Below are 26,772 nucleotides of genomic sequence, written 5' to 3'. Positions count from 1 at the left end.
GTGACTTTCTGCAGCATTGTAAGTTGAATATGAGAGCATTAAAATAAAAGACAGTTAACAGCCTTTAAAGATTTCTCAAAGAACGTTTTCAGCTCATCTGAAGATGATAGTGTGAGCTGTGGTCCCCTAGTGTCTTGTGTAATCCAGAGTGTCCTCTGACAGACCAGTCTCAAATTTTAACACTTTTTCAATGAGTTAATTCTTCCCAAGAGTGGCAAGGAGTAATGAGAGTTAATACAAGTGAGTATTACGTTTTTGAGAGGAGTTTTCCTGTCTGGATAAACATAGCTTGTAATCTTCCAAAGGTACATTAGCGTATTTGGAAGACAAAGCAATTCCCAAGTTGTGGAAGCGGTTTGGTTAGCCAGAAGTTGTCTCGTATTTTTTATTCATGAAAAAAATGTCTTCGAACCAGAGTTTGTTGTTTGATTGTCTTAGTGTGGGTGTATAGTACATTCATTTGGCTCAGCTTGTGCTTATGTTGAGTTCAGCTACTGAAAGGTCCTTATGGTAATGTGTGGCATGCAAGTTTTACAACCAAACACCTGTTTGAGATCTCTTCTCTAGTTACAATATGAAAGGAGTCCTGTGATGTTCTCTCAGTCTGCCATTACAAACAGCCTCCCAGTAATACTTTTTGTTCATGAGAGAGCTAGTTGAAATGCAGGACCCTGCTTCTTGCTAAAAGTGATCATGCAGGATGCTGTGTTTTTAATAGTGGAAGGTGATATGGGTTCATTAACAGCACATCTTGACTTGGCATATTCATGCATCGCAGTTGAGTTTTATCAACAGTGAGAACAACCTGGGTGGTCCTGCAAAAGAGCACAGGGCAGCCCTGATGGCAGAGAATTCAAAAATCACAATTTGGAATCCAAAATGCATCCCTCTGGCTTAAAAAGTGTGGTTTCTGTGCCTCTTCTGTTCTTCTTTTTTCTTCTGGATTATTCAGCATCATGTTTTTGATTATTTTTTTTTAATCTGTCAATGTTAGTTGTAAATGTTTCTTCTTCATTATAAAAGCTGTGCTATTTTAGATAATCATGGGACTCAGCGAGCTAGGCTCTGTGGTCAAAAATAGTAAGGATTTGTTATGCTGATGATGATACTGGTTAAAATGGAACTGAAACACTGGGACGAATGTTAGTTGTTACTGTGGCATTTTGTGTGTTTTAAAGTACAACGTAAATTGAGACAAGGCACTGGTGAGATCGGGGACCATTTAGTCAACTTCTTCCTTCCTCTTTTCCTTGGCACCTATGTGTGAATTACATGTGTTCTTCCAGCTTCTCCAATTAACAACCTATTAAGAAAAGCAAACTCCCTCCTGTTTATCCCACAGGTAGGTGAAGGTACCAGTTTGTGCTCTGTGGTCCCTGCCAGTGTGGTGGAGCTGGGCAGGCTCCGGTTGGAAGATGAAGGGTTGAGCTTCCCGGGCTTTGATGTGTTAATTCCCAGAGGAGCCACTTGCTCCGCCTGAGGAGCACTGCGGCTGTGCCGCGCTCTGCTTCCCACATCTCCCACGCTGGTGCCACCTTCTCCTCTATCCTTGGTGAGAAGAGGAGACCTGTCCTCGTTTAAACTCTCCATCACAGTTCAGAGGAGCCCTGACAGCACCACTTGGTGCAGCGGGCTTTGGCAGCGCCGGGGCTGCTGCTCCCTGCCTCAGCAGCCTGCCACGCTCACTCTTACCCTTACATGCATGAAGATAGCTGCAAGCAGCATGGAGTATAGCTGGGATATTCACGGGCACTGCATCTGGCTAAATAAGGTAGGGTATCTCTGTTCTGGCTCTTGCTTTGCTCTGAGTGACAAGCTGTAGCTGGGCAGCGCTGTGAGGGAATTGGACGAAAGCACTTTGTCTTTCTCTTGTACAAGATACCAGATGAGCTGCTGTTAAAGAAACTGATTATCTTGAAATGGTTGCATCTTCCCCGTTCAACAGCTGTACTCTATACTTAGAAAATGTTTCAGGTAAATCCCCCAGAGTAAAGGTCTGTCTTAAGCTGATTTTCTTTCGGGTTCCACTTTTACTTTAGGGGAGCTTCTAAAAGATAATGTGGAGGTTTTGAGCATGTTTTTTTGTGTGTGTGGGTTTGTTTTTTTTTTTTTTTTTTTTGTTTTTCTCTGCTCTTTCTGTAGGGAGGAGCTAATCTGTAAACTTCAGGAAAGGCTTAGCAGCTGGTCTGCATGCCTGCTGCTGCAGCATTTGAAACAGGCTCAAAAATCAGTGAGGAGGCATGAAACTGGAAAACTGGGAGATTCTGGAGCTGAAACCAAAGCAGCCCCCTTCCAAGGGACTCCCTAAAACTGAGAAAACAGACAAAGCAATGGTAGCTGTGTAGATAACGTGTATTATAGCCATCTGAACAACTTCAGCGTGTGGATGAGCTCTTATTTAACTCCAGATGGTCATGGAAAGCCCACTTGGCCAACTGTTGACTGGGCTGTGGTGGTCAGAACAGCGCAATCTGCTGTACAAGAAAATAATACTGTGGAGTGGCTGTGCCTTTTATACAAATCATCTCACATCTTCAGCAAGAACAGCGTGACTTGTTCTGCTTATTTGTCTCAAAAGCAGAAAAGAAAATGAAGGATAATAATGGTATGAACTTTAGCAGGCTAAAAATGAGTTTTATTTTTGAAAGGAGAATTCAGCAATTGAAGGGAAAGTGAATCTTTTTTCTTTTTCTTTTAGAAGTTTAAAATAGTAGCTGTTAGAAACTTTCCTATGATTTGGATTGTGAACTTGTTTCTAGGGAAAATGGATTAAAGAGTGAGGGCAGGAAAGCTGTGAAAGTCTTGTGATGCATCTACTTATTACAGGAATAATTCCCTCTAGAGGAGTGTGGATTTTTACACTTACATGACTGCAAACAAAGCTTGCACATGGGTTTAGCAGATTAGTAATGGATTGATCTTTAGAGTTTTAAGTGCACTGGGTCTGGTTTTATAAGGCATTTTAAGCAAATGCTTAACCTCAAACTTCTCAGAAGCCTTGGTGGCATAGTGACAACTGCTCTTTTGTTTCTAGGATTAAGATTGGTACTGGTAAACCTGCATTGTCTTCCCATCCAGTGTTTTACAATTAATCCCTAAACTGAAAACACATGCGAAGTCTAACTGTTTAATTGAGGATAACTTTTCCTGATGAAAAAGAGCCTTCTTTGGAAAATGGAAAAGCTTGTAAGCTATGTTAATCCAGTATTGACTTTGATGATACAAATTTAGTCCAGAACTACCAGATTCTCCAAATACTCTTGCAGTTGCTGTTGAATCAGATAATTGCTTTTCTTTTCATTTTTTTAAGCAGAGACATTGCTGTGCCTGATGAAATAGTTGCTGGATTCTATCCCAGGGGAGGCTGCTCGTCTCATGGGGAGAAACTACCAGGTCTTGCACTCTCCAGCCCTCCTGGTGTTTCTCCATCTCTCAGACCTCCCAGCAGCCCTTCCCTCCATGTTAGGGGCTCTCTCCACCCCATCTTATAATGTGCTGCTTTCCCATATCCAGTGTTTGGGCATCTTCCCTCTCCATTTATCTCTAGCCCTGCCTTCTGTCATCATTACTCCATTCTTTTTTTGATCCATTTCATCTCCTCTCTTCCTTCTCGTCCTTCTCTGAGAGTAAAATCATGCCAAGCATCAACTTTGTACCTTTGGGAAAGAGGACAGAGCAGAGGAGAGATGAAAGAATGCATTGCGTGGCCATTGCCCACCAGTCCCTGATCTTTACACCGCCGCAGGAGGTGCCAGGGCTGCTGCTCAGAGAAAGAGATACCGTGGCCGCTCTGCATTGTCATTTCTCCAACTCTCATCTTTCCCTCTACTGTGACTGAGGACAGTGACTTCGTCTCTTCATAGCTAAAATGTGTTCTGGTATTGCAGGTGTTACAGAGAAGTTACGACATTTCAAACAGCAACCTGATGTTGGGTTGTACACCATGCTTTCTGTTTTCATTATACTACAGGAGGTCTGTTTTTAAGCAAATTTTACAAAATACTTATGGTGACTGCCAGTAAAGACATCTTTGTGTTTGGTTTTGTGGGAGAACAGCCTCCAGTTCTCTTCAAAGTTCTAATCATTTCTTCTCCATTTCTATTGGCAATGTGCAGCTATGGCCTGAATACTCCAAGGGCTTCTATTTTAAAACCAAGAACAACATGCTAAACAAGAAAGGTTGTTTGTGGTGTTTTGTGTTTTTTTTTTGTTTTTGTTTTTGTTTTGAGAAATGTGAACAGAGTTTAACAGCAAAGGTGTCTTAGCAAGATGTTGTGCCTAATGACTAACACTCTGCTTTAACACCTCATCAGTTTTCACAGCATGGTAAAGATATTTTCATTGTAGTGTGAAACCAGTGCTTACTTACCTCTTCACGCAGTATTTTGTTTTAGTTAATTTGTGTCTGGTTGCATTGTCTAGAAATAGCAAGAGGTTCAGTGGCTGGGGCACTGGTGTGTTGCTTGGGAGGCAGGGAACTGAGTCTTGAGTCTTGCACTCTGATGAGGACATTTGTGTGAGCCCCAGCAGGGACGGAGGGCACCTTTGCACATCAGCTGCCTTTTTGTAAAGGGGAATGAATATCCCTTTCTTACATCAGAGACACATGCTGTGTTGATAAATGTCTTTTGTATTACAAAATGTAGATACTGTACTTGTGGAGGCTTGGTGTGAGAAACACTCTGTAGCCAATAACTTAGGCTCAGGCGAGGATCTCAGTGAAGTAGTAATTTATTCGCGATTGCAATGACGGGCGCCCCACAAGCAGGAGAGAGCGCATCTACTAGTTCCAAAACACAGTTTATATACCTTTTGATGGCAGGACCCTCCCCTGTTTCCCCACTGAGTGGGTAATCCAGGTTCACAATCTATCTGATGCTTCACAAACAATGCATAGTCTTCAGTTGCCGGCCTGTTAAATTTCAAATTTCTTTTGACATTTTTACTGCTTGAAGTGGTAATGTTTCTTCACTTATCTGACTTGACTTGACACCGTGATTTTCACCTAATTGTCCTAAGGAGACTGGTTGTCTGCATTTTACTAGGTCGCCTGCTAAACTTTCTTATCACTGTAAGCATATCTCAGTACCACATTCCCTCCTTCTAAACAATGTAACTCTGCAAAAACAACATTTCTATTCCCACAATTCCCCCCTTTTCTTTTTTTTTATAAACTGTTGATTTTTGCAAAACCTTTCTCTAAGGTGCAATTTGATAGACTTCTTCTTCTTTGCTTTCTTTGCTTTCAATCTCCTCATTATCACCTTATCTGAGTAAGGTGGTGGCTCCATGGTCATTTGTTTCAATAGTGCGGTTTCAGTTAACCACTGTACTAGTCCTCTTACACAGGGGATAATGCAGCAACCAATGGCTGTCAAAACTCCTACAACTACGATCAATGTTGCAAATATGCCTATTTTTTATTTTATTTTATTTTTTTTTTCTGCCAATTCACTGGCAAGGGTGGTAAGCCCTTGCAATGCTCTTGTTACCGAGCCATCTGGGACACTATTGTTGGGTATAAGAGTGCAACAATGGTTGCTCAGTATTACACACACAAACACACCTACTTCTTCTGCGAGCATCATATCTAATGCTATCCTGTTTTCCCAAGCCATTTTGCTGATGGCATCTAGTTGTTCAGCGATTCCTCTCATCGCATCCTTGGTATAATTGATGAATCTCTGCTGATTATAATAGAAATAATTAATCCAATCCACATTTTTATTGATTGTTACCCACCAGAACAGTGACTCAAACCCTGCAGCAATTTGATTTCTGGCTTTATGTTCATCTGGAACTCCTCTAGGTACCCCAATAGAATCTATATATACTCTATCATCAAATGATATTCCTAAGCCTCTTTTAGTTCTTCTGGGTATTTGTGATGTTTCTCTTTCAAATGCCAGGGTGAAGGGTATAGCTAATTGAACAAGTGCGCAAGTGCCTTCCCAATTAGATGGTAGGGTGGACCGTAAAATCTTCCCTCCACCGTACCACCAGAGATCTGCCCTGGGGATCTCTAGTCTTGAGCAGTTTCCCATCAAGTCCTTGGTAGCACAAGGCAAATTCTCCCAGATGCCAGGTAGCACTCACACCCTGCCGTGAGAGGCAAGCTGTATGGTTACCTATAGCTGTAGAGAATGCAGGGGGAACCGTGATACTGTTATCATGCAAGGAACAGCAAAGAGAGACTTACAGGCCTCATTTCCCCAGGCAGTCTTTTCTTGGTACAATGCAATCATACATCGCATCTCTTGGGAGTCTTTGGTCCACCCCCAGAGGAAGGGCACTATCTGGGCAATCGGTCATCCCGAGGCACAAGCATAGCAGTAGCTACAGTTGAGACTCTGGACGGTATATTTGACCCATTCTATCCAGGCATTCACATCCCCATACCTTGTTTGAACTGACACATTTCAGAGGGCCTCCTGTTTTCTCTCCTGTTTTCTCCTTGAGTTTCTCCCTTTCTCTGATGGCAATAGAGGATTGTTTCCATACAGTATTCTCAATCTGGCTGTTGGGTCTCTTTCAGTTATTGGTTCTCTCTGCTCAATTGTCGTTGGGCATTTAAATCTCCACAAGCTAACACCTCACAAACATCAAACGTGACAGAATGTGGTACATAACCCTCTGTCAGAGTCACCCATATTTTGATGGGGTATCTCGTTTTTGCTATTATCTGGTCATGCCTTTTGCAAGTTGCCAATTGACCAAGGCCTTCTCTGAGGCCTAGAATCACTAAAAACAAAATTAGTAATCAATTTTTCCCTGTCATCATTTTTAAACCTTAGGTTTCCAAATAATTATTGATACAAAAAGTAAGATGTACACTACTACTATAACAACCCCCCCTTGGGAGCACTGCAATTCACTATAGGTCTGTTCTTTCTCTCAATCACAAGTCACAGTCGTTAGTTACCTGTGAAAATAAAAGGTTAGTTTACAATTGTAAGCTCTTATCTTGCTCAGAGTCCACTATGAGATTTTTCAATTTCAACTTCCAACAAGTCTTTTGTAGGAACAGCTTCCCAGGTACTAGCGTCAACGGATGCCTTCACTCGAGTATAGTGAGTCCAACCTTTTTCCGCAGTTCTTAGGCTGTTTCAGTGGTTAGTAATTGTCCTTCCCATTCAGGCCGGAGTTGACTCTTTCCAGGTCCAAACCAGGACCCGGTTTCCTGGGTGATGGTGGTGAATGGGGAATTCCAAAGGTGGGGTTTGAGCCAACAACCCACAGGTCCTGAGAAATGACAAAGAAGAGGACAACTCCAGAATACAGTTCTTAAGAAAACTCTCTTGTTTTGAATTGTGGTATCTCATCCCTTCTGCCCAGATAGGGCAATCTGAACAGCATCTCATATGGTAAAATTCCTATATCATTTTTTTTTTTTTTTTGGTGCTGTTTAAACCTGTAGGAGTAAGCATTTTACCCAAGGAAGTTGGGTTTCTAACACTAGTTTAGTTAATTGCTTCTTTAATGTCTGATTCATTCGCTCCACCTTCCCAGAAGAGGAGGGGTGCCAGGGGCTGTGAAAATCCCACTCAATCTCTAAGGCCTGCTTTAACCCTTGCAGTAAAGCTTTACACCCATCCAGTCACGTGGTCAATTAGGACAAACAAGTAACTCAGTAAAGTTTACCTGTATACTTTGGAAAGGTCAAACCCCTGGCTCCCGTCCCCCTCTAGATGGGTTACAGAAGACCTTTTTATTTACCTTTTGACATATGGTACACCCTCTACATATGTGCTTCCCTAAAGTGTATATTCCTACACAGACATACTTTCTTAGCACAACATCACACATTGCTTGCACCTCCCAATGACTCTTTTGATGTAAAACAGTTAATATTTGCCTCATTATCACTTTATTCAGCATTTCTCTCCCATTAGGGAGTATCCATTTTCCTTCAGACTTCATGGCTCCTGATTTCTTAAAAAAAATCTTTCTTTTAAAACTTTTTAGTTCTTTCTTAATTTTCAACAATTCTTTGAATCCTCTCTGCATTTATTCTTTGTTTTCCTTCAGACATTAAATGCCTTAAATACCTGACTTCTCTTTCTCCATATTGTAATTTATTTATTTTTTTTAATACTCCCAAGCCCTGCTTTCCCAGAAAGTTGAATAGCTTGTTAGTAGCTTTCTTCACAACTCTTTTCTCCTGTCCTGACAATAGAAAATGATCCATATATTTGTTAACATTAATACCGCCTTGGGAGGTTGTAATTGCTCCAAAATCTTTTTTTTTTTTAGAACTTAACCAAATAGATAGGTGGCCCAGTAAACCCTTGGGGTAAAATTGTCCACCTATATTGTTGCTTCCGCCCCCATTTCAGGGTCTTTCCAGTCAGAGGTGAATATACATGTATGTTTGCTCTCAGGGCCTGAGAGCACTCCATTAATAACACTGTTATTCCAGTCTAACAATTTACTATTTGAATGCCCAATTTAATCATTAAATCCCTTCTCAACAAGTTAGTCCCTGCCTTGGGTACATACAATAATTACCCAGTGATCATTTTATCCCCTGGTCTCAGGTTGGTATCCCCCAAAAGTGGCACTGTTATTCCAGCCCCTTCTACCCCCATCACTTTTTAGGGTTTCATTAGTTAATTTAATCCCTGATGCTTTACAAGTCAGTAATGACCTAGCTGTTCCCCAGTGTATTGGGTTTGATGGCAAGGTTCGGGGGCTGTGAGTGGGGGGGGGGTAGGAAACTGCAGTGGCAGCCCCCGTGAGAAAAACCCAGAAGCCTCCCCGTGGCAGGTAAGAGACAATTTCATCTGGCCCCTAAGGGGCTCACTGCCGCCCAGAGCCAAGCCATGAGCAATACAGTCCGTGCATCTGTGAGAGCACATCCACGAAAACAAACAAACAAAGAAACAAACAAAAGCCTGCTGCTCAACAGCAGTTGGGAGAGCGAGAAACCCCCCCCCGCAGACACCAAAGTCAGTGCAGAAGGAGGGGGAGGAGGCGCTCCAGGCGCTGGAGCCGAAGCCCCCCTGTGGCCGCCGGAGAGGCCCCTGGTGGAGCAGGCTGTTCCCCCCCACCGTCCCCCTCCCCGATGTTTGGGAAACTGACCAAACACCACAGCAAATATGCAAATATACCAAAACTTCCAGACTGTTACTTAGATAATGCCTACATCCCCCTTCCCTGCTCATTCAACTTCAAACAGCTCTGTCAAATATTACATGCCACACCTTTAACCCCTTCAGCAACCCTTTTAACACTTCCTTTATCTTTCTCCAGCCTGTACCTTTCTAATACCAGCACCAAAGGCTCAGTCAGGGTCCAACTTAATTCCATACCTTTTCCCTCCAAGATAAACAACATATCAATATAGCATATTTCATGCCATTTTCCTTCTTTCCTCCTTCTTCCACTCCAGATATTCCTATTCGAAGTGGCCAGCCTGGCCACACTTAAAACATCTTATCAAAGCCTGTCCCTGCTAGGACTCAGGCCACAACACAGGCAGCCTTCTTTGCCTGCCATTCCTTCATCTCTCTTCCTCTCCTTTCCATCCTGGCCCTAACTCCCCCTGAAGATTTTCTTCCTCTTTCTCCGACCCTCTGCCTCACTACCCGCTGCACTGTCAATACCATTAGTTTCACTTTTTTTTTTTTTTTTTTTCCTTCTTATCTCCCCTCTGGACACACACCTCCAGGGCCTCCCACAGGAGGGTCCCCCAGTGACTGTTCACTACATCCCCCCACCTTCTGAAGCATTTTCTGCATATTTTGCCAGGCTTTAATCACACAATGAACTTTCAAGAGCCCTTGGGATACTGGGTCCTCAGGTCTCATCCCCAAGTACTTTCTCATTCTGACCCCAAGTCTCTCATATGATTTCTGTGTTGCACACTATTATTATTCCAGCCAGGATTGGCAAGTGGGTATTTCTGCCCTGCCGGAATTACCCCTGGTCCTGGAGGATGAGCTCTTTCCCATTCTTGTATAGCAGCTCTCCTCCTGATCATTCCCATTTCTTTCCCTGTAAACAACATACTTACAGACATAATTCCCTCCCCCAAGAGTATAAATCAGGTCGTAGGAACTGGTCTAATTGTTCAACTAGGCTGTTGGGGTCCTCAAATAAAGACTTCCTCTCCTTCTTAAAAGTCCTAACCTCTCTGCTGGTAAGGAGGAGGGGGTAGTTCACCTTAGAGGATACACAGTTAGTGTTAGTACTGTTAGTATCAGGGAAGGCAAAATTCTCAATATCTCTTCTACCTTGTTCTAATTCTTGCCGGAGCCTAGGGTACAATACTTTTTTTAGGGACAGTGTTAATTACAGTCCCTGTCTCCCTTCCTGGAGTGACTGCTGCTGCCACCAGTTCAATATTAAGATTATAGGGAGCATAACTTGGCTCCTTCTCTGAAAAAGGAATCTTCTTGTTTACACATAAATTTAAAGCCTGAATTTTCACCAGACCCGTATTTTGGCCAAAATACTGCTGTTTCCTTAATTGGTTCTTTTGTCCAGACTGATACACAATATTTAACCTTTTTTTTTTTTTTTTTTTAATTATTTTTCTTTTACAATCCCTCTAATTTTGGGATTATGTTTCCAATTTCTTATCATTCTTCAGGAAGAACTATTAGTAGGCACTCCCCCAGGGATATCTCCCTGTCCCCTGGAACTCATATTTTCCCATTTTTCCTAACCCTCGCCAGTATGTGCTACAGAAATTTCCCTTCTGCAGTGTACCACACACCAACGTACTGAAAAATGGGGGTGTACCGCCGAGCACTTCCCTGTGCCAGCGTTACCGCACACCTGAGTTTACCAGATTCCCTGGTGTACTTCCAAGCACTTCCCCGTGCAAGGATTACCGTACACCAGATTCCCCTGGTGTAGTGCCAGCACTTCCCCGTGCAAGGGCTTACCATACACCAGATACCCAACCCCCAAGGCAATACTTAATATTTCTTACCTTGGTCTGTGCACAGAGTTACCGGATCGATTCTTAAAAACCCGGAGTGCCTACCTTCTTCCTTTCCCCACTACTTCACGGATCCTGCCTCTTTAACCAGTCTCGGGCCCTCTGTCAGCTTTCCGCAGAACCGCCACCGTCGATGCACAGGACCGCTGAAATCAGCGGGGCATGCCTTCCTGCTGCTGCGGCGGTGGGGCTCCCCAGTAGGTGACTGGATCCCGGACGAGCCCCCAAATTGTGAGAAACACTCTGTAGCCAATAACTTAGGCGCAGGCGAGGATCTCAGTGAAGTAGTAATTTATTCGCGATTGCAATGACGGGCGCCCCACAAGCAGGAGAGAGCGCATCTACTAGTTCCAAAACACAGTTTATATACCTTTTGATGGCAGGACCCTCCCCTGTTTCCCCACTGAGTGGGTAATCCAGGTTCACAATCTATCTGATGCTTCACAAACAATGCATAGTCTTCAGTTGCCGGCCTGTTAAATTTCAAATTTCTTTTGACATTTTTACTGCTTGAAGTGGTAATGTTTCTTCACTTATCTGACTTGACTTGACACCGTGATTTTCACCTAATTGTCCTAAGGAGACTGGTTGTCTGCATTTTACTAGGTCGCCTGCTAAACTTTCTTATCACTGTAAGCATATCTCAGTACCACATTCCCTCCTTCTAAACAATGTAACTCTGCAAAAACAACATTTCTATTCCCACATTGGTAAGAGCCTGAGAGATACTGGAGGACTTAACCTGAGAATAGAGCTACAGAACAACAAAACTATGAGTGTGTTTGTTGTTTGGGTTTTTTTGTGCATCCAAGTGAAATCACAGGATTTACAGCATAATGTCCTAGCTGAGCAGCTAGTGAGTTCATTTTGGAAGCTCTTTGACTTGTTTCATCTTAATTTGAACTATTACGAAACTGAAATTCTATGGCATGAGCTAAATTCTGTTAGAGGTCAGGATAAAAACAGGGAAAACTCAGAAGCATAGAGTATTTCTGCTGTGGTTTGGTTTCTGGATGGTCAGAAAGACTTACTGGTAAATAATTCAGATATGGAGTATCATTATATTATGAGTTATTGGTACAAATTACTACGGAACATCCTTTCTTAGTATGCCGTAGCTCTCGTAATTTAAGGGAAGATGTGGTCATCTTGTGAAAGTTACACATGGATGCTTGAGAGACATGTTTGCTGCTACACAGTGAAAAGCTGCCTGACACAGCCTTGCTTCCTGAGGACATTGCTAAGGTGAGCTCAGACACTTTGTACCTCCTACTGTTTGCACCCAATCTTTAACTGGTGCTGGTGAGCATTTTGTTCTTCCAGTTTCAGACAAAGGAGTTTTTCCCACCACCCAGACTGAAACACAAAACATAGAAAAGGTGGTTTATCCAGGAGGTCTCCTGAGGCATGCTCTGCAATGTGGGGAGACAAACTGCTTGGAAGAGACACTTGGAGCAGAAGCCTGAGGCTTGCTGCTCATATACTGGTGTGGCCTCTCTTGGCAGGCTGGTGCCGCAGCCTCACTGGGGCACCACAGTCCCTGGCCTTTTTTCTTTTCATCACACGTTGAGAGGGAAAACAAGGCTCCTTGAAGCTGGTGGGAGTCTCAGCGCTGATCATGCTGGATTTCAGGACAGCTTTTCAGGCTACTCCAAGGGATTCATGCAATGATGGGAACAATAATTTCTTTCTTGAGCTGAGATCTGAATATAGCATTCATCACAAAGTACTTTGAGACTGCTTTGAATATGGATAAAGGAGAATCCTTCTCCCTGCTCGAGAGCATTGAAGTTATTGTCAAGAAAGTTGCTGATTCCTGTGGACTCTGATAGCATTAGCATGTATTTTTGCTTCTCCTTTGCCTCAGGTAGCTTTATAAAGAGATGTGTTTAGAGTGCAGACATTCACCCATACCAAGTAAAATGTACCTGATATAAAAGGATGTATCTTACTGTGTGTTTAAAAAAAAAAATCATTTTACTTGCAAGAAGCATAATGCACATTTGGTGGATTGTAAGTTGATTCTTCTTTTCACTTTGTGTGTCTCAGGGTATTTGTCTCTCTGCAAGTGTAGTTTCGTGTGGCATACCACTGAACATGAATTTTGTTAACAAATGCTGCATGTGCAATAGATGAATTCCCCAGAACTGGGTCACCAGAAGGTTCTTCCCTTCTCATCTTTAAGCCCCCGAACAACTCTTGTTCTGAACTGTGGTCATGTATCCTGCGTTGATGGTTTATTTGATTTGTAACCGTTTGGGAACTGCGAAATACTTCAAATCTGTTCTTTAACAGAGCAGACAAATAGTACTCTGTAAGTGTATTGATAACACTGAATGACATGTAATAGTTGTCCTTCTTAAAGGCAGAATCATGAGCTGAAACTCTTGGTTGTGTTAATATTGCGATAAGTTTTTAGCTGGTTATTTGCCATCTTAAAAGAAAAAAGTCTGATTTGCTTTCTGCCTACTAATTCAGTGAAGAAAACTGATTTTGTTTTGAGTTAAAAAAGGATAGTTTTGTCTTGATAAATTCCTTTAAAGTATTAACAGTAAGGCTTCTGAGGCATTTTTATGTGGCTCAGTGATTTTAAGCCTGTGGCTTTACAGACCTTTGATAGTCCACAGACTACAAAAAACAAGGATGTTGACAGTAGGCTTAAATTCTCCATATATCATTGTTCCACTTGAAAATCATAAGGATCCACAGATGAGAAAAGCTTAAGGGTCGTTATTACAACACAGTTGCTTATCAGTCTTGTCTGTGTTAGTGTTACTGTTAAGTGTTTGGCATTGGAAATTATCTGTGGCTGTCACTTGAAGCTGATGAATTTTACTACATGGAAAACTATGGTTGTTGGAACCTGGGATGATGGTAATCAGGATAACCCTTTTGACTTAAATTTACCCTGCCAGTGGGATATTTCTGGCTCTTAATACTGTATTTTAAATGTCCTTACTGAAAAGCTAAGTGTTACGGTATTAGATTAGTTTCTGGCATGGAATGATTTGAAAGCAGTACTGAAGAATGATACTTATCATAAGATAGCTGACAATATAAATTTGCTGTCTTTTTCAGACTAATGGACACCTATCTGGGAATGGAGATGTATACCAAGAAAGGCTGGCTCGTCTGGAAAATGATAAGGAATCTCTTGTTCTGCAAGTGAGTCATCACCTAAATTATTTTTTTCTGCCCTTGCATTTGTAACACTTTTTGGTTTTATGCAATTAAACCTCTGAGGATTTCTTCCCTGTTATATTGTCTTGAACAGTAGATGGAGGGCTTGCTGATATGTGAGAGTTAACCCAGATTTGGGTGTGACTTTAGATTGCAGTAAAAATCTAAATGCCTTACTTTCTTTGTATCTGATCTAGTTTTGGATCTTGTTAGCTGAGCAAATCATCAAAGCCACTATCTTACATTCATACATATCTGTAAAATCACCTTTTATTTTTAACTGTTCACATGCTGTTTGTGTCAGGTGACATGTCTTGTCATGCATTGTTCTCATGCAAAGTGACAAAAGCTGCAGGACTGGCCAATGGGCAGGAGGAGGTGAGCAGCTCCTTGGAGGTTCTGATCTGCTGCTGCCAGGCTGCACTGTCCTGGGACCATAGATCTCCTCCGAGCTCAGCCCTGGGCACCCTGACCAGCTGGGTTACTCCTGCCATCAGTGTTGGGACTATCTGGCACCTCTCTGCCTGCACTGGCGTGCTGCAGTCCCCTGCCGTGGACCTGACCTGAGGGCTACCTGTGGTAGCATCAAGCTCTGCTCCAGTCAGCTTGTCTTGCTACCCAGTGGTGCTGCAGATTTCCTCAAAAGAGTCTGTTTAAAACATAACCTTTATTCAGAAGAGGTGTGAAAAGAAGAAGCCATACACTGTGTACACTGTGCAATCACTTGAAAAGCAGAATAACTGGCTGTTTGGTTGTTAAGTCAGGAGTAACAGGCAAAGACATAATTGTTTGTCATAAAATGCAGCAGCCATCCCTTGTCCCCTGAATTGCAAAGTGTCTGCTGGAAAATTGGCTGGAATTCCCTTAAGTGTGAGAGGAAAGCCCTCCCATCAGGTTTGCTGTACACTGTGCTCACTGTAGAACTCTTCTGCACCATCTCCTCCCATGGTCCCATTTCATCTGTAGCCCAACTGGTGCCGTTACTCACATACGGTTTTTCAGGTGACACATACTGTATGGGTGTGAGGTACTTATATGCATCCCTTTATCTCCTCTGTACAGGTAAGTGTGCTTACGGATCAGGTGGAGGCCCAGGGAGAAAAGATTCGGGATCTGGAGTTCTGTTTGGAAGAACACAGAGAGAAACTGAATGCCACAGAAGAGATGCTGCAGCAGGTATTTCACAGTCACTTTTCTGTCTCGCTGTCTGTCTTTGTTCCTTCTTAATAAACTGCATTTTGCTTCCATGAGAGCAAAATTTAGTTCAAGGTATTGTATCCCTTGATGTCACTTAGGTAAGTGATAATTTTCTACCATATTTGCTTTAAAGTCTTTGTACTTGGTAATGTCAGTGCTGCTTTACACTGTAGGAATCCAGTCCTGCTCTCCTTTGAGCATTTCCCCACTGAACTTCAAAGAGACTTGAATAAAAGCCTCTGGCAGGATGGGTGGATTCCCCTCAAAGCTCCTTGCTGCCCAGGGCAACTGTGATGACAGACAAGCTTTTTTTCTCAGCCTGGCAGCCAACCTGTGATAATGCCCCAATGATCTCAGCTGCATCCTAGCTGCCTGGGTCTGTCGGATGGTTAATTGCTGTGTCCAGTGCTTCAGAGAGTGCAAGGAGTATGATGGTTTGTTCTCTGAAAGAGGCCTTTAGCTGTAGAAATAAAATACCAATTTCTTCCTCTTCAGATGAATATTTCTGATCTGTTCCTCTTTATCTCGAATCAGGAGCTTTTGAGCAGAACATCCCTTGAAACTCAGAAGCTGGATCTTATGGCAGAGATATCCAATCTGAAGTTGAAACTTACATCTGTAGAGAAGGATAGAGTGGACTATGAGGATAGATTCAGAGACACAGAGGTGAGTAAAAACCAACAGAATAAATTGTGAAAGTCATGTGTGTGGTTTCACATTATCTGAAAATTTGGGAAACATCTGGGAATGTTCCTTCTCTTATCTTTCTTTCTTCCCTTCTTTTTTTATTTTTTTATTATTTTTTTTTTTTTGCCAGACAAGGAAGGAATTCATCTTCAAGTTTAAAACATTTCTCTCTTAAAATAAAAACAGTGTCCTCTTTGCCTTGGTAAATTCTAGTTTGACAAAGAAAGATTTCCAAAACCAGTTTTTGATTCTTTCCATCAGGTTTAAGGCAGGTGGCATTTAGGTTTCAGTAAGAGAGAATGAGGTGGATCTGTGATGGCTTGGCTTTTTGAAGTCTCACTTCAGACCTCAGCTCCACAGAAGGGGGCTACAGGTAGGCAAACCCATTTGTTTCCCAAAACTCCAAGAATTAGACTGTGCTTCACCGCGAGGGTGACATACCCTGTGTCAGAAATATCTTGGAGTCTGCCTGGGAAGCAGAAGAAAATTTCCTATTCTGAGTTCATAAATGATCTGAGACATCTGATGTTCATATTGTGGATGTTCCAAATGTCATTCATTTCTAGAAGGGAAGAAGCCATAATGTCATCACAGGAGACAACACTTGACACTTCCACTTTGATCAGTGGTCTTTCAACTCCTATTCAGATTCCTATATGTTAGGCAATGAAGTTTAATTCCTTCACTTGTATTGCAAGGAAAAGAGTAAAAGTTAGGCTTGCTTTTACATACTTACTGTCAAAAGTAATCCACAAACCCAAAGATGAACACCAGTGACTCAAATTATGTTTGGATTTGAAAGGTGGTGATCATTTATGTAGTGATGGTGGTGTCCATTTCTGCAGTGTAGCACATCAGGCTGCTGCCAAGCCATGGCTTAAATTTGTGTTGAGCCATTACATCCCATTACCTTTTCCTCTTAGTGTGATACTAGATCTTATGTGAAGGATGATCACAGCACTGCCTTAGAAGTGGCTGATTTTGCAGTCCAGGCAAGTGACATGCAATGTCACAGATGCCTTGCAGTGCCAGATGGATTGGCAGAGTGAAAGGTGGAGTGAATCAGTGAAGGTGTTCTGATTCTGTAGGTGTGGGGATCACAACATGTACTACAAATTTGCAGGCTCCGTGTAAGAGGCTTACCTGCGTGGTAGCTATGAACAATTGCTGTTTGAAATATGCTTTATGTCTTTGATAAAAATATGATAACCTAAATTATGTTTAAAAGGTAATTACTATATTTGAGGGCCATATAGATTTATTTGCTGGAAGTTTATGCCAGGCCTAATGAACTATTACTAAAACATTCTTCTATACCTTTGCAAACCTGAACAGTGTAGTTCAGTGTAACAGAAATTATAGCTATAAAAGGCCTAAATATTGAAAGGGATAATATGCCTAATTGCCATTTTGTTCAGTGGGAAAATACTTGGCTGTTAATTCTCAGCTGTAATTAGATGTAAGAGTCTCAGACTCATGAGATTTCATGTAAAATCTCTGATCGGTATTTTGGAGGTAGTATTTATTCAGATATACTTGATATTATACTCAGTATTGATCTAATTATATTCCTAAAAAGTTATAGAGAATAATCAGTTTATTTCAGCAGAGTTGATTAAATATTTTAAATATTCTACCCTAAAATACATTGTGGAATTTCCATGCTGTTTTCAAAACAAAAAAATCATACCCAAACTGGGAAAGAAAAATTGCTAATGTTGGTTCTGTTTTTATTTGGAGAAAAGAACATGGAAAGGAAAAAAATGTTAATGTTGTTGACATATGAAACCAACTTTTGTGCAGCTGCTCTCTTCCACAGAATTATCATTCATACTAAATCTTTCCTATTATCCAGTTTTTAATTACGTCTGTTATTGCAACTTCCCCTTCTAGCTTGGTTGGTTTCTCATATTCACCATTCTTTCTCTAAAACAATGCTTAAGTAGATCTGTAAGCTTTTTTTCCTTTGTGCTCTAGGAGTTTCCTGTCTGGATGCTTACAAATACTGAGCTTTTTCAAAGCTAATTGTATAATTAATCTGTTCTTTAATTCATTCCAGTCTTTCCACTTTCTCAGCAGACACCAGGGTTATTTTCCTTAAGGAGCACGGGTGGTCTGAGCTGGGCTGGGTTTATGTAAGAAAATATCATACTAGGGAGTTTGTTTAGGGAGGAGTCCATAACCAGACGTGGTCTTTGAAGCAGCCGCCAGAGGTTAAACTGGCTCACTCGTGGGGAATTCTTTGTAACTTAAACACCACCAGGCTCCTTTGGGCAGATGAATTTCTCAGTGGAGAAAAACCATGAATGTAGTTTACATTTCCAGTACCAATAAGGAAGCTTCTGACCCTCAAAGCTTAAAGTTGTCATTGCTTTTTTGTGCCTCTTTGGCCACACAATCAAGAGCACAAGTAACATGAGCAGGGAAGGAAAATATTTTAGGAAACAGGAGTTTGTATGTCCCTGCCTCATCAGCTCCATTAGTGGATCTCTGTAAGGAAGAGCTGTTGGGTGTTTGCATGGAGGGACCTGACTCTGTATCAGAAGAGGACCATTTAATTGCTCTTTACCATTTTCCATGTTTTTAAGTAATGCAGTAGCAGCGGAGGCAGAGCTCTTAGGGTCTTCTCTTTTTCCTCTGCTTATTTATACGAGGTCTGACCCATCTCTTCTGTATTGACAAGAATCTCTCTGTGGAACCTGGTTGGTTTTTAAAATGCTTCTCTGCCTCACAAAGCTGAGAAATAATGGTATTTACAATTACTGTGTTGTAGATAACTTAAGACATGAGAGACATCTCTTGTTGCACTTGCAGGAGAGTAATTGAAAATATTTGTAGTGCAAAGCATGCTGTTAGGTCTCCTCTTTATTTCTATCTAGCCCCTGAGCAAATTGTACTGTCATTTTGATGAGCAGTTGGACCCATTACACATGAGGCCCTTAACAGGTTAAAAAGAGGAATTTGGTTTCAATTCCAATATCTTACACTCTTGGTTTTGTAATATTACTGTTTCCTGTTATATTTTGTGTACATCTTGACACTTCCATCAATACGGGTTGCACTAACTTTTTTTCACAAAAGGATAATATTTTTTTCATTGATTTTTGCCTCATAGCAGCCTTTTGAATATTGATAACTGGTTTCCTTCTCCTCCTCCAGTGTTTTAAAATACATGTAGTTCAAGTGATAAATATGTAGGCAACAACTTCAGCAGAAAGATAGGAGAGGGATTGGCTGCAGGAGACAAAAGTCCAAAACAAATCCATTGTCATAGCTTCAAAGCTAACTCTTGGACTTGTGGATGTAAATTTGTTAGAGGTCTTTAACACTTGGTGTTGGTGAAGAAAAGTTCAATTAATAGTGACATCCATGTGTAGTTATACTTAAGAGTGATGTGCTTTGTAAAGGTCACACACTGCAAAATCAGTGAGGAATTGCAGGTGTATCCAAATCAGAGTTGTACATTAGCAGTAATAATAGTTATTACTATCATCAAAATGTTCTATGTTTTCCTTGTAGTTCTGGTAATTGAGCTTGGATCTTGCTAAAGAAATACAGATGCTGCTCTGTTGCCATCAGATCCATCAAGCACATAAAATGATAACCAGGGTTTTGCAAGCTGAGAAAATGTGGAATGGAGCTGGAAGGCAGGTGTTACGAGGAACCCATGAATATTCTCCAAATGTCAGCCTCTGGCTTGTTCCAGTGCTCGCAGATGTTAGCTCAATGTACAGCACCACTTCACATGGATAGGATTTGCCTTTCTGTGTAGGAAGACAAGCAAACCTAAGTACCACACTACCCTCTTGGTAGTGTAAAAGCCATTAAGCTGCAGTTTGAGTTCTGTTTTCTAGGGTGCCCAAAGTGCTTATCCTCTCTTTCGATGTGTTCCCTAGTGATAGGGCATTACAGTTGTCAGGAAAGGCTAATTTTTTATTATGTAAAACATGCAAATGTAACAGTTTTCTGGTGTATGTTCATAAACTAAAGATCAGTGAGTTATATGTGAAGTAGAAGCACACTGGACATCTTTAAGCTCTGTGAAAGCCACAGCTTTCTGGTAATGTGCTCCCCTTCTGAACAAGGAGATGATTTTCCCAATAAGCTGTGGTTCCTCGTCTCATATTGGGGGGGACAATGTCCTGGCCGTCACACAGGCTTCTGACAGGTCTGGAGCTGGCTGCTTAACATCCCATTTCTTGATCTGGAGGATGGGGTAGTTCGGAGAAAGAGTGCCTTGCACCTTGCCGGGGCACAAACTTAGGGTTTGTTTAACTACTGCAGGAAGGGAGCTGTGGTGCTGCTGGCACTTGGATTGAACATCCAGACCTGGAAGGTCTCTCCAGGAGGATGCACAGGAGGTTGAACTGTTCCCCTGAAGAGCTCAGGTGCAAGTCCGTGGTGTCTCTGAGTTTCTTCTAAACCAGGTTGAACTTGCAAACTTCAATAGTGGCGCCATTGATGCTTAAACAAATGTGCTTTGGTGCTTAGAGAAACAAGCGATGGTGCTTTTATTCAGTGTGTGGAAGGTCTCATGAGTGACAGAGATGTGGATTCCCACTGTAATCTCTTCATATTTTTAAAAGGCAGTTGAGTAGCTGGATGGGCAGGAGGCCTTTCTTTATCCCAAGCTCAGGTAACACAACTTCAATTTCTTTCTTTCTTTTTCCTCTGCCTGATTTTATCCAGTGCAGTAATGGAGAACTGAGAAATAAGGCCCCTGAATATCCAGAAAGTTCTGAATTCCTTGACTTAACTGTGAATTTGGGTGATGTGTTTGTGTGTATAGAGTTCCTTTTATTGCTGCTGAGTTCTTATGGTCCCACCAAGGTGTGCCTGGTCAACTATGACTCTGTTTACTGATTTATTTTCTTGCTTTTGTTTCTGTTTTTCCCTCAGGATTTGATCCAGGAAATAAATGAATTGCGACTAAGAGTGGGAGAGATGGACAATGAAAGATTCCAGTATGAGAAGAAGCTTAAAACAACCAAAGTATGTGAAAATGAGGAAAAGAAACAGTAATAGGCACAACTCACAGGTTTTAGAACTTCTTTCTCTTCTCCCCAGTCCTTGCCTGCACCCTGAAAAATTCTGAGCATGCTCAGGAGTTCAACGATGCTCACTTAACAACTAGAACAAAGCCTAGAAAGGGGTTATTTCTGAATTTTGTGTTGTAGTTTTCAGATCCAGACATTGCGTTTTATGAAGGGTAACTCACCATGCAGCTGGTTGTTAACAGTAAATCATAGAACATCCAAGTTGGAAGGAACCCATGAGGTTTATCGAGTCCAACTCCTGGTTTCCCAAGGGATCACCAAAAAAAAAAAAAATCAGATAATATATTACCTGTTTAGACCCTTCTTTCATGCATGTGTCAAGAAATACCAGTTGCAGTACATAAGACATGCCATGGGTGAGACCAAAGCTGAGCATTTATTTTCTCCTAAATGTGCTGAAAATCAGCTACTTCTGAAGAGAAAGTATTCCCCTAAGTAATTCTAGCAGTCCGTTTCTGTAAGTGTCTGACTTCTCTTTGCCATTTAGCTTGTCTCTTTTCTGTCTTTAGTTTTCTCTTACTCCTCTATCTCTGTTACCAGTCTTTAATGGCCAAACTTTCTAGCATGAAAATCAAAGTGGGTCAGATGCAGTATGAAAAGCAGCGGATGGAGCAAAAATGCCAGATGCTAAAGGTGTAGTAGTTTCTGGGTAACATTTGGCCTGTTTTGAATTCTTTGTTTCACCGTTTTACACTTTGTCTTGCATTGTGTTGTTGTGCTTTGTTCTTCATTAATTCTTGTGTGTTGATATGCAGTGCTTCCTTTCTCATTAGATCAGAAAGCTCTTTATGTAGATAGACATTACAAATATATAAATATATACACTAAAATCCTCTCCCATCCAATATAAAATATAAAATATAAAATATATTGGATGGGAGAGGATTTTAGTGTATAAACTTTGCATAAGGTATTCATAATTGAATTAGGCTTGAGTTCATTTTTGTTCCAAGGGAAGACTGCCTCTTTTGTAGTTTACACCCATTACTCAAATGGAATTTTTCTCACCTTTTTAGAGAATGTTTATTCATGAAAACTAGCTAGAGAGCAGTGATTCTTTCACACTGGGCCACATGTCTGGGCCATAGTATGGGGGCACAGGTATCATTTCTATGCATATTTGCCATAGATCTTTTGAGGGAAGCTCAGGAAAACATTTAAGCCATAGTATTCTAGTTTGGTTTATTCCTTTAAGTATTTATCACTTCAGTTAGAAGCTATAAATGCCAAAATTAGGGGTCTTGCCTTGTTTTGTTTACAAACTGAACAAATTAAATTTTTAGTGTTGGGTCCTGTCTTGATGATGATGTTGCACAAGATATTCTCGGACTTCAAAGGAATATCTTATTAAACTGCATAGGATTTGACTCAAATTTTAAAACTTAAATGCATGGACCTGTGCCAGTCAGTTGCTGGTGCAGATGGTTAGATCTAAGTTACAGTTTGACAGCATTTACCTAATACACCCCAACTCCCTCAAACACCATCCGTCTTATTCCCATGAATCTCAACTCTTAAGTTTCCTTTCCTAATACTTGGTCAGCAAACCAAAAGTATGGCAGAGGTACCATGTTTTTGTCTGAACTGCTTTTCAGCATCTGTTTTTGTGCTTAATGGTGTTGTGACCAATTTTTTGTTCATAGAAGCAGTGATTATTTCTGAAACTGTCCTCAGCCTGTTGTAAGCACAGTTCTGTAACTATCCGGCTTTGAACGTGCAAAATGCTTTATAAATATAAAAATAAATGTTTGTAGCATTTTGTAGCTAATGTTTGTAGCATAAATTTTACCACTCAGCCTTATCACCTGCAATTTTTCTATCAGTGCAAGGCTAAATAAAAAAGAATTTTTTTGTTTTACTTTTTTAAATTTAGATGTAAAATCTCTTTTCAAATTATGCATAAGACTGATGCTTTTGTCTGTAAGTCTCCTGCTTTTGCCTCCTTCAGGACTCAATAATCTGTTGCAGTGCTCAGTGGCAGAGTTTGATGGGTGTCCCTTTACCCAGTGTAAATGTCAGGGAGTGCTTGGTCACTTTCACTGGCTGAGGACCTGTCCGCTGTGCTTCATAGAAGTAAATTTTGAAAGCATCTCAGATGTGTATGGTAACTGTCACTGAGTGATTCTGTGTCTGTTACAGGATGAACTAGCAGCTTTGAAAGAGAAACTGGAGCAGAAGGAAGCTGAGGTAAAAAGATTGCAAGAAAAATTGGTTTGTAAGCTGAAAGGAGAAGGAATTGAAGTACTGGACAGAGGTAAGACCAAGGGAGGCTTTCTTAGGATGGTGTAGAGGCACCCATCCTCCTCAGTCACTTTATCTGAGGTAGTACTTCTGTGAGTGGTTGAACTGAAATAACAGATAAAAACAATTTTCATGCTCTTTCTGCCTTTGGTTTTAGTACTATTACCATATTTAGTGACTATTCACAATGCAACTGCTGAACCTACCATCAGAATAGTTCTGGATCAACATTAAACTGCCTTAGGTAATCCCTAGTTAGTTCTTCGTATGGCTTGTATGGTGTCTGAAAGATAAAGTTTATATTGGCAAATAAATCCCTAAACAAATTTCAACTAGGTCCCCAAAAAGGTTATATTGAGAAGTTCCCTTCTCAATGTATTCGTCAAAGTGTGGGTATCTGTGCTGGGCTTTGCTTATATACCTCTTACTATTAAGGGGGGGAAAAAGCCATAATGCAAACCGAAGTAGGATGTGCAAATCTTCAGTGTGTCCCCAGCCCTAAACAGATGAAATTAAGGATTGGTTTTGGTTTTATGCACTGGTTAATTCTAAATCCTAATTAAACCTGAATTCACAAAGAAATGTTATGTGTCAGATACTTCTAGTTGCTTTCAAAAAAAAAATTAGTATTTATTTGGGGGAAATTTAAGTTTGGGAACTTCATTTAAAAATAGAAAATTTACTTTAAAGCCTCAAAACTTTTTCCATGGACTTACTGAAATTTCACTTCTGAATGTATCTCATTGATAGTTACCACAGATTTTAGAATTGTACTTTTAAAGTATGCTTTTTAGAAAGCCACAAGAGGTTAATTAGTCTCTTCCCCTAACCTGAGGCAGAAACAGCTGTGTGTAGATTGTCAAATTTTATTTAATAAAATTATCTGATTTTAAAGCTACTGTATAAAAGCATTGAAAGTGACCACATCAAAATGTGATTTCTTTCAGAACATTTAAATGTAGAAAAAGGTCTGGCTTTATTGCATTTATTACTACCTAAATGGCACTTTTCTTCCTTGGGGGCTGCTTTATACATTGAACTGCTATTACCCTTTGATTCTTACCTTTAGTTTCGTTCTCTGTATGGCTCATCAGGGGATCTTCTTCCCCAGTAAACTATGTTTTTTCTGCCTCAGAACAATACTATATAATAATGCAGATAACACCGGTTATCAGCCCCATTACATGAATTGTGCTTTTTGAACGCATATTCATACATTATCACCTAGCTGGGTTTTGCATAGCATTAGCTTAAGTGTAAGCTACTGGCATAAGCCTTTTCTGAGACCTTACAAGTGAAAACCTATAGTAAAATAAATAAATTGGCTGGATAGCTGTGCCCAAAGAGTCATGGTATATGGAGTCAAGTCCAGTTGGAGGCCAGTCACCTGTGGCGTTCCCCAGGGCTTGGTGCTGGGGCTGGTCCTCTTTAATATCTTTATTGATGATCTGGACGAGGGCATTGAGTGCACCCTCAGTAAGTTTGCAGATGACACCAAGTTAGGTGTGTGTGTCGATCTGCTCGAGGGCTCGAAAGCTCTGCAGGAGGATCTGGATAGGCTGCACCGATGGGCTGAGGTCAACTGCATGAAGTTCAACAAGGCCAAGTGCCGGGTCCTCCACCTCGGGTGCAATAACCCCAAGCAGAGCTACAGGCTAGGAGATGAGTGGTTGGAGAGCTGCCAGACAGAGAAGGACCTGGGAGTGATGGTTGATAGTTGGCTGAATATGAGCCAGCAGTGTGCTCAGGTGGCCAAGAAGACCAACGGCATCCTGGCTTGCATAAGAAACAGTGTGACCAGCAGGGCTAGGGAGGTGATCATCCCCCTGTACTCTGTTCTGGTGAGGCCACACCTCGAGTGCTGTGTTCAGTTTTGGGCCCCTCACTACAAGAAGGACATCGAGGTGCTTGAGCGGGTCCAGAGAAGGGCGACGAAGCTGGTGAGGGGCCTGGAGAACAAGTCCTACGAGGAGCGGCTGAAGGAGCTGGGCTTGTTCAGCCTGGAGAAAAGGAGGCTCAGGGGCGACCTTATTGCTCTTTACAGATACCTTAAAGGAGGCTGTAGCGAGGTGGGGGTTGGCCTGTTCTCCCATGTGCCTGGTGACAGGACGAGGGGGAATGGGCTAAAGTTGTGCCAGGGGAGTTTTCGGTTAGATGTTAGGAAGAACTTCTTTACCAAAAGGGTTGTTAGGCACTGGAACAGGCTGCCCAGGGAAGTGGTGGAGTCACCATCCCTGGAAGTCTTTAAAAGACGTTTAGATGTAGAGCTCAGGGATATGGTTTAGCGGAGAACTTGTTAGTGTTAGGTCAGAGGTTGGACACGTTGATCTTGAGGTCTCTTCCAACCTAGAAATTCTGTGATTCTGTGAAATAAATAAATCCTTGAGATAGGTAAATACAGGTGAGAGCAGCGAGACTGTTTGAGTCATTAGGAACATCAGCAATGGGGGAGTGCAGGGTAAAATTTTGAACTGCTTGCTTCTGCAATAGTGTGTAATAGTTTGCTCCTTTATGTAGCAATATTTTGTTAAAAGTTATTTAATGTCATAACCTTCATGTTAATTTTACATCCAATGGACTTTCCTGCACAGATGAAAATTGTAAAAAGAAGCTGAAAGATAAAAGTAAGGTTTCTGGTGTCTTTCCACATGCATTTGTATTTCAGAAGTGCTTACCAGAAGAGCTTTCTGCATGTATATATAAAACTGCTTTAACACACACCGTTAGGTTGCGTCATCTATAACCCTTAGTTACACTTAAGGTAAATTTTGAGAATAAGGATGGATATATCAAACTTGAAATACGTTCTCTGAAAAAAAGCTAATAAATGAAGATTTAGTCTCACTGAGACACAAAATTTCACTTGAAAGCAGAGTGCATAGATTTTTCTCCATAAAATGTACCCACAAATAAAATAGTTGCCTGTCAGTGAAATGAAGCTACAATCCAGTAGGCCAGATTTTCTATTAGCATAACTCAGTGAAAATTTCTGGAGCTGTACCAGTTACAGTTTTACTCAATATGTCTAAATGTCTCTTATCTAGAAAGTCAGGCAGCTTGTTTTGTTCTTGCATTTCGTTAAGGAGGAAAACGATCTTCCCACTGCATTTTTGTTGTTGTTTTTTTGTTTGTTTGTTTGTTTGTTTGTTTTTTTCCAGAAGGATTTTAGGAAGTTCAAGTAAAATGTTTTCTTGCCTGTAAATTTGGCTACCTTCCTATAATTGTAAAGAAATTTAAAGTTTCCTTCATTTATGTAAAGTAGATTTTTAGCAAAATTTGAGATTATTTCCATTCATCTTACATTTATGTTGTCCAGAACACCTCCAAAATCAAACCTCATAGATCAATAGAACATGTTTCCATGTATTTCTATTACTTTGTAAATAAGGATTATAGATGAAGTGCGGAACCATGATCTCTGTATCAGGGACCTTTTCCAAGTATGAACTACAGTATGTATTC

General features: G+C 41.1%; 1 protein-coding gene across 20 annotated transcripts in view; it reads left to right on the top strand.

Moving 5' to 3' along the window:
• The window catches only part of PPFIBP1 (PPFIA binding protein 1), a 120,563-nt gene that overhangs the window by 66,168 nt on the left and 27,623 nt on the right, over nt 1–26,772 (top strand). For 8 of the 20 annotated variants that reach the window (XM_072041845.1, XM_038173509.2, XM_027450030.3 and 5 more), the window contains exons 4-10: nt 14,027–14,113; nt 15,191–15,304; nt 15,860–15,991; nt 20,912–21,004; nt 21,610–21,702; nt 23,209–23,323; nt 25,902–25,934. In XM_072041845.1, the coding sequence (XP_071897946.1) occupies nt 14,027–14,113; nt 15,191–15,304; nt 15,860–15,991; nt 20,912–21,004; nt 21,610–21,702; nt 23,209–23,323; nt 25,902–25,934 (667 nt within the window). Of the gene's footprint in view, nt 1–1,515; nt 1,772–14,026; nt 14,114–15,190; nt 15,305–15,859; nt 15,992–20,911; nt 21,005–21,609; nt 21,703–23,208; nt 23,324–25,901; nt 25,935–26,772 lie in introns of those variants that run through there. The other 12 variants (XM_027450036.3, XM_038173515.2, XM_072041872.1 and 9 more) reach the window with 5 other exon arrangements.

Source organism: Anas platyrhynchos, chromosome 1 (genome assembly GCF_047663525.1).
Source record: "Anas platyrhynchos isolate ZD024472 breed Pekin duck chromosome 1, IASCAAS_PekinDuck_T2T, whole genome shotgun sequence".
NCBI lineage: Eukaryota > Metazoa > Chordata > Aves > Anseriformes > Anatidae > Anas > Anas platyrhynchos.
The sequence above is the reverse complement of the archived record's forward strand: the minus strand, read 5'-3'. Positions and strand labels throughout refer to the sequence as shown.